The 8,290-nt window shown below is 45.2% G+C and overlaps 1 protein-coding gene across 1 annotated transcript; it reads right to left on the bottom strand.

The window, feature by feature from the left end:
- Nucleotides 1-5,943: 5,943 nt before the first annotated feature.
- Nucleotides 5,944-7,872, bottom strand: LOC308096511 (broad substrate specificity ATP-binding cassette transporter ABCG2-like; the record flags this gene model as incomplete). The annotated part of the gene is made up of 1 exon (XM_080443931.1): nucleotides 5,944-7,872. One exon carries the CDS (start codon nucleotides 7,870-7,872, stop codon nucleotides 5,944-5,946), a length of 1,929 nt encoding a protein of 642 aa, XP_080300057.1.
- Between the last annotated feature and the right edge of the window lie 418 nt (nucleotides 7,873-8,290).

Raw genomic sequence — 8,290 nt, 5'->3', positions numbered from 1 at the left:
CTTGGATCTTAAGCCCGACTCATACTTATACTTAGTCGCACAACGGTGTTGCGCGTGGAAAATAGCCGACACCTTGTGAGCTTGTAGCTCAGCTATTATTGCGCGCCCGGGAGCATAAATTAGACTTCGGCCCTGTACTCAGCTGAGTGCCAGATGGGAGGAGGTCATTGATGAGGAAGGAGGCGCCGTCACGTGCCTGCCTCGGCTAGCAGCTTTTAAAGGGAAGGGGGAGGGGATGGGTGGGGATGGGGATGGGACGTGTGTGTGTGGGGGGGGTGGTAGTTGCACTGGGAAGGCTGGGGGGGGGGGGTTTCAGTGGCTGTGAAGAAGTCCCACTGGATCTGATTATCCTCGTTTTAGCTTATGAGGCTGGGGTTGGGCAGGAAGTGAGTTGGGGGGGGGGGGGGGAGAGAGCTGCTGAACAGCAGGCTAATTAATTACACATTGGCTTGTGGGAATATTCTGCCTAAATGCCAGTCAGGTCCCTGCGAGGCGACACACTTAACAACTTGGAGTATGGCGCGCATTCACACTCACACACATGCACACACTGTGTAGACGCATACTGTACTGTAAACAGACACACACTGTGCACATGCTCATGCACACACATACAGTAGCACACACATGCATATTTTGTATAATTGTGTGTTCCAATGGCTACTTGCCCCAAAAGAAAATTAAAGCAGAAGAGGTTTTCTGCAAAGCATGTCTATCAAGTCATTTCATAATTTGTGAGAACAATAACTGCTAAATAGGTGAAGCACTTTCCCACACGCATGTATGTATGTATTTACGTGTCCCTCCATTTTCTGGGCATCCTTGTGTCCGCCTGTCTGTCTGTGGGTAACCTTGCAAACCTCTACACCAGTCAGCACCAAAATTTCTTGTGCACACTGCCAGCAGTGAGCCAGGGCCACACACCAATCTCTCTCTCTCTCTCTCTCTCTCTCTCTCTCTCTCTCTCTCTCTCTCTCTCTCTCTCTCTCTCTCTCTGTATGTATAGTCAGATTGCTAACGTCGGTTCAGTTCCTCCTCTCACTTCAAACGAAACCGAGGGATACTGAGGTTTTTACTTATCTTTATTTATATGTTTATTTTATTTATTTCCATGTGTTTGTAATGTTTGTCTGTTTTACACCAAAGACCACTAATAAAAATAAGTGCTATCCTCAAGATTTTGTTGTTTGAATCCTCAATCAATCAATCAATCAATTCTGATATAATATACTAATACTAATGTAATAGAGCACTGAAGTCTGATGTCACTGCCACTAGAGGGCGCTGTTTCACGGGTTCGTGGCTTTATTTTTTGTGTTGAAATCCCCATTTGGAAATCTTAGATCATGTCATATAAGAACTGTGTTCCAAACATAAACACACCACCCCAGCGTTTTTGTCAGGGGGTGGCTCTGTATCGTTTATGATATTCATTCATATTTGATACAGTCTGTTTCTGGCGAAAATGGAATGAATTCTGCCTTTAAAGTCTTAAGAACTACTACTTCCGGGTCTGATATCACTGTCCCTACAGCAGCCGCGTTCATGGGAAATGTAGTCTTTGGGTTGTTGACTCGTTTCTAGTGTTTATATTGTGTTAGTCTTTGGGTAAATGTGTACATTTACACCTTCAGTCGATGCTTTATATCCATATGAGTAAAATCACCGGGGTGGTGTGTTTATTTTTGGAACACAGTTCTTATATGAAGCGATCTAAGATTCCCCAATGAGGATATCAACACAAAAAGTAAAGCCACGAACCTGCGAAAAGCGCCCGTTTCCTAGGCTGTGTGTTTTCCACTTCCTGTCGATTTCATTGGATATCATTGGTCATCTGACCAGTTTCATTGGATTTCATTGGATCAAATCGACAGGAAGTGGAAAACACACAGCCTAGGAAACAGGTGAATAGAACTATAATATAGGCCATATATAATATTGAAACTTTTTGTGCACCTGGATCCCCTGGTATGCAGACAAGTCCTGAGCACCTCTACTGCAACATCTTTGGTAGCAGGGTCCTGACCTGAGGCACACTATCCAAAACACACATCACTATTAAACGTCCTATCTTTTAACTATAAATGTCCATGTCATTACAGTTCTCAGATAGCGTCCATAATCACTCAGAAACTTGTTGAAATGTCTCACCACGCTCTTCTCCTCCAGGCTAACATGCTAAGGTGACTCTCCACCAAACAGACTACTTCAGACTACAACAAAGTTAGCATTTAGTTAAGCACAAACTGTCGGCCGATGTGCACATTGCGTTAGAGCTGGCAGCGCTGGTCTGCAAGATCCTGCCAGTGTTGCCAGGTCTGCTTATTATAAGCGACTTTGAGCTTGTTTTCCTGCAAAGTCGCTTCTAATTATTCATAGTTGCGGGTGGCTTTTGTTAGGGCTTGTTTTTTTTTGTTTTTTTTATCCCACGATTTTGTAACCCATTTTTTCACCCAGTGCCTATGTAATCCTGGGCGCTACTCTCTCTCTGCCAACCTAGGGAGAGCCCAGAACTGAGCTCATGACTCCTTCAATGCATGAGGAGTGAGCAGGCCGCTTCACCTGACAGGGGGGAGTTTCCCCGGTAGGACGTAGCACGTGGAAGGAACACGTTATTCCAACCAGTTCCTTTCCCCTCCATCAGGCTGACCAGGGGGAGGCAGTATAGAGACCAGGATTACTGCATGTTTTTTGTGAGGGTACCTACCCTAGGGGACACGGGGAGAACACAGAAACTCCACACAGTTTGGGCTTGTTTCTGAAGTGTAGTTGCTTATTTGGGCTTGCTTTCAAGATTATTATTTTAATTGCTGATGTGATAGAGCTCAAGTGGTGAAACTGGTCACTTCTTTTGGGCTTATTTTCATAGACCTGGTTGCTTGTTTCACTCACAGAATCTGGCAACACTGGAGCCAGCTCGGACTGCAGCTCGATAGCCAAAAGGCTATCGGCGGCTCTACCGGTCGGGACACGACCAAACCTGCTTGGTCGTTCATCGACGGTAATCTAGACGACACGGCGATATCCACAACAGGTTGCCGGCAGGTTGTCGGCAGGTTATCGGCAGGAGACGCTTTCCAACGCCTTTCGCGGCCAAGTTGCGCCAATATCGGTGCGGTGGAGAGCTGTTGACTAGCTGTGCCCACTACTATGTAGTTAGTTATTCATGTCAGCAGTCAGCTGGTTATGGTAGAAATACCAAGTGAAAACCCAGCTCCAAACACACTAACCTTGTTTTTAGCAGGAATACATGTTGATACATCCTCACCCTGGCCCTTAATTTAGTGACAACATTTACCAGATTAATGTATTTATGATGACCAACACGTAAACACCACTGTTTTCACCAGTTTTTCCCTCTATCAGACCTCCTCCTCCTCCTTTAGTCCCACCCCCTCTCAGAACCTGGTAGGTTGACTACTGTTGATTGGCTGTCCCAATGTCCATGAGCTTGGTATAAGTGTAACATATACAATGAACCAGTAAGGAAAATAGTGGGCCTTGCTGTTTAGCCAATAGTTAGTGATAAGAGAGCCCTTGGTTCAAATCCCAATCTGCATGCTTGTCGCTCTCCAGGTAGAGTTAAAACACCCCTCAATACTTAAAGCCGTACTTGGTAAGTCCCAAAATAACGATTTTTTAGCAACCTCTGCTGGTCACTACCGTCATTGCAGGTCTTTAGCGGATTCCTGCATTACCCAGAATTCCATTTGTTTTCACCGGAAGGCGGAAGCGTTCTTTTTGTTCTTTTATACTATCTGCGGATCGCTTCTCTTAGCCAGTGGAGCTTTAGTTACAGTGAGCTGTTTTCTTTTGCTGTTGTTTTTCCATCTTCAAATCCTATTATGCCATAAAAACAGCGTGAAATTCCTTTTTGTTACTAGCGCGGTAGTTCCGGGACAAACAGGAAACTGGTGCGTTTCCGTTTTCCGGCCGGATGACGTTATTTTCGCGGGAAAGACGCCCCTGTCCACTTTCAATAGAAAATATGTTTATAAAAGGCTTTCAGGGGTGAAATTCATGGAATGGGTGTTGTGAAACATTTGGCACTCACAAAAGATATTAAATTTTACTTTTGTTTTTTTGAAAAAGTTACCTAGTATTACTTTAAATGAAAATGTTTTATTATGTACCCTCTTTCAATGAAAAGGATGAAAGACTTTCATCCTTTTTTTTGTCTCTCACTGTATGTCTGTCACTCATTTGTGATCATTAATGTTTTATAAAAAATGTTCCACTTCTATTTCTCTTACCAGGTAAGTAACTCAAGTAACGAACTAACCCTAAATAACTTAAATACAGTAACTTACTTACTTAAGCCTTTAAATTCCCTGAGGAACATAGGCCATTGATGAAACTCCCCCATCGCCTTTGGTCTTGTGCCCTCCACTCCAGTTGTTGCCATGACAGCCCTTGCGCCTTCATCTTCTGCTCTGTGGTTCTTCTCCAGGTGGCTCTAGGCCTTTAAATATTTATAACTTAAATCACCAGGGCAAAAGGTAAGTAAATGCTTCAAATATTAAATAGGTACAGTATATCAACATAATTGTAAAGAAGACTTTCATATCATACTTGCCAGCCTTAGTCATAACGGATACCACCGCGAGTCACATATATGGAGATAAGTGACACATTAAAGTCTGACATCATAGACTCTATCCTGGAACTCCATATATGGAGCTAACTGACACATCCAAGTCTGACACCATAGACTGGGCATGACCAACATTGGGACTAGGATATGACTGACACATAGCAACATCACCGGGATGACACAAGCACCAAAGCCAACAATATAAAAGGCAAGGGAATCTTGGAGTTAGTTCAGATCCCATGATGACCCACAGCTGATCCTCAAACCTCTCAGCAGGAGCTTACCATGTACTGTACTAACCAGGGTATCTGGCCTTACAATCCAGATACTCCGGTGGCTATAGAGCCCCTCTCACTGATTCTCTTCCACCATCTATTACCCCGTCACCTTGTGAACCACTTGGGTTTTTAACAACTTGGTTGTTTGGACAGCATTGCAGCAGGTCTTGGCTCACGCTTAGATAACCAGTTGAGCCTTTGTCTTTAATAATAATATTTACTTAAACACACACCAACAAAAATATAGATATAAACAATATATTTGCTTATTTCAACACTTTGTAGTTAAGGAAAGGTTCAACACTTTATTCAAAAACTAAAGGTACTTTGTTTAATAAACTCAACCTCAAATGAAAGAAATAAAGTACCAGTTCCTAATGTGGGCTATCAACCTAGAAATGACACCCTTTAACAAGCCGGCAAGCCTGAAAGCGGTGGTGATCAATCAGACTTGTCTTGTCAGGACAGGTCTCAGAACCCTGACCAGGACACTGCCAGTACAAAACAGACTAGCAGTGTCCTTTCTTTTAGCATGGGCTGGTAGCTAACTGTAGAATCACTCTCCCCTTCCGTGTCCCAACATTAGCAGTAGAGACTTTAGCACTATAAAGTCTCCCCGAGCTAGTGAGTCTTCAAGCTAAAGCGGCTAATCGCTTGTTGGGTTAACAAGCACAAATGAACTCCACCTGTTTTCGCCCTTGTCAAACACCCACGCAAATTGATACAACTTATCTCTGATGTCATGTGATCAAGACGTATCTGTCAGATTCCATTCCATTTGGAACGATTGGCTAGACAACATTTTTCAAATGGTTATCTGCGCTCTTCCAAAAGTGGTATCTGTAACCTCACTGGCAGTTGTCGAGCAGATAACCTCAAAAGATTACAGTTGAATTACTTTGTCATGATACATGACATAAACTCTTCATGAATGAGCTGACTCAGTGTTTCTGCTCCTGTTCTCTCCTCTGTCTGCTTGATTATGCACCCCCCCCCACTCTCTCCTCCTCTGGCGCTGACCTTTGCTTTCTCAGTGAAGAGGAAAATAAACGTTACCAGAGAGACATGCTCTTAAGTAAACTTCTTGATGAAGCGTAGTTTCAGGTAGGCGATGATGAGGTAGAACACAGCCATGAGAGTCAGAGCCATATGATTCATCCATAGACCCCATGTGGTGTATTCTACTCCTAGATACTCCAGGTACTGTTCCCCTGTGCATGTTAGGCCAGCTAGGCTCACATTGCAGTTGGTTGAGACTTTAGACATGGTGGCACTGTGCATCACAAGGTCATCACAGAACTTCAAACCCACAAACTCGTTGATTTTGAGGGCAGCCAGACCATAGCGAGGAATACTGAAGTACTTGGCCCAGACCAGCCAGTACTCGACTGTGGGGAGGTTCACCAGCAGACCAGAGAAGATCATCATGAAGCTAAAGAAGATGGTCATCAAGATGTTTCCTAAACCGACCGCGTTCAGGTCTGCTACTATGGCCATGGTCATGGCTGTTGCAGTGTATGCCACTAGATTCACTGTCAGTGTGAAGGTGAGAAAGGCAGAAACTGTGACTTTCAAACCGATCATGTAGTAGGCGATGATACTGAAGACGACGGTGGGGATGGTGCGCAAAATGATGATGTCAGCAAGGATCTTAGTCAGGAAGTAAACGGACACTCTGTAGTAGCCACTGGAGTATTCATGCATAAATAACTTTCGCTCTGTGATGAAGAGTTCAGCTGCAGACACGGCGCTGAAACACTGGTAGGTAGTGATGAAGAAGAGGACTCCCATCCTGTTCTGGATCCCACTCTGGTCATCTTTGACATCAAAGTAAGTAGCACCCACAATGAGAGCCAGGATAATGGTCACTACCAGCGGGACCACTGAGGTCTGTGGATTCAGCATGAGATCCCGTAAGGTTCTCTTGAACAGCCAGCGGAACTGGTGAAAGAAGGAGGTGTTATAGGTGATGAGCCAGGACCTTGGCTGGGCGATGCACTCTTTACCATTGGTGATGAGCTCCAGCTCGGCCTGCGTATCCCTATAGTTGCTACTGTTCCTGTACTCTTCCGCCAGGCTTTCTTCAATGCTCTGTATGGGGCTGCTCGACTCCTCAATGTCCAGTTCTTCAGAGCCCTGTATCTTGGTGATAGTGGTGGCGTCTCCATTGATGATATCTAGAAAGAAGTCTGCTGGGTTGTTGTGAGGTTCACAAGCATAACCAATGTTGCTGAAGTAGTCCAGAGCATTTAGTGCAGGCCCATGGTACACCATTTTGCCACTAACCAGCAAGGTCAGGGTGTCAAAAAGTCTGTAGATGGAATACCGTGGTTGGTGGATGGTCATGATGATGGTACGTCCATGACTGGCCATCTTCTTCAACAGTAGCAGGACAGAGTTGGCAGTGCTGGCGTCCAGGCCTGTGGTGGGTTCATCCAGAAAGAGAACAGAGGGGTCCATGATGAGCTCCATGCCAATGTGGGTCCTCTTCCTCTCCCCACCAGAGATCCCCCGGATCATCGGTGAGCCCACCTTGGAGTCGGCCACCTTGGTGAGTCCTAGCTCTTTGATCAGGTGATTTACACGAGCCTCCTTCTCTCCCTGAGGCACCGAGCTTGGGAGGCGCAGCGCTGCAGAGAAACGGAGGTTCTCCCGCACCGTCAGTGTACCCATCACCACATCGTCCTGAACAACATAGCCTGAGAGACACTTGAAGTTGGGAGGCTGTGGGGCTCCATCTATGAGAACCTCCCCAGAGAGACCTGCTGGGTCCTTCCTCGCAGCGAGAATATCGAGGAAAGAGGACTTTCCACTTCCTGTCGGTCCAAGAATAGCGTTCAGACCAGGTCTCATGATTCCATTGAGGTCCACCAGTATTTGCCTGTGTGTGGTCTTCCTCTTGCAGAGGATGCCGGACTTAAGCTCCACTTTGTACTGGATGTTGTGAAAGCTCAAAGTGGAGCCAGATGGCTGCTGCCTGGGAATCTCGACAACTGTCATTATAAAATACTACTCAAAGGGAACTGGTTGTCCGAGTCTAGAACCCGCAGCAGTGGTGTCCGGTAAAAACCTAACCAAGAGTCAACCCTGATGAGGAGGGTCACTGCCACTATCTAATATTCTTCACGTATGGCATATGGGATATTCAGCCAAGGCTCTTCTATCAGTCTGAAACCTTGCTTAAATTGTGAGTCATATGTCATACACAACTGACGTCACAGGATATATAGGCACTTTATGTCAAAGATCCATATGGGAGCCACGCCGTTCCGATGTGGATCCTGAGATCCACATGATATGATTTTTTTTCTTCTGACGGAAGTGAAAACAGTTGGTGTATTCTCTGCACGACGGTAGCACTGAGAGAGAGAGAGAGAGAAAAACAACATTCACATGTCAGTAAAGGAAACGTTTCTTC

The sequence above is a fragment of the Gymnoscopelus braueri genome (genome assembly GCF_963280865.1).
Source record: "Gymnoscopelus braueri genome assembly, chromosome: 12".
Taxonomy (NCBI): Eukaryota; Metazoa; Chordata; class Actinopteri; order Myctophiformes; family Myctophidae; genus Gymnoscopelus; species Gymnoscopelus braueri.
Note: the sequence above shows the minus strand (reverse complement) of the source record. Positions and strands in the feature narration are given on the sequence as shown.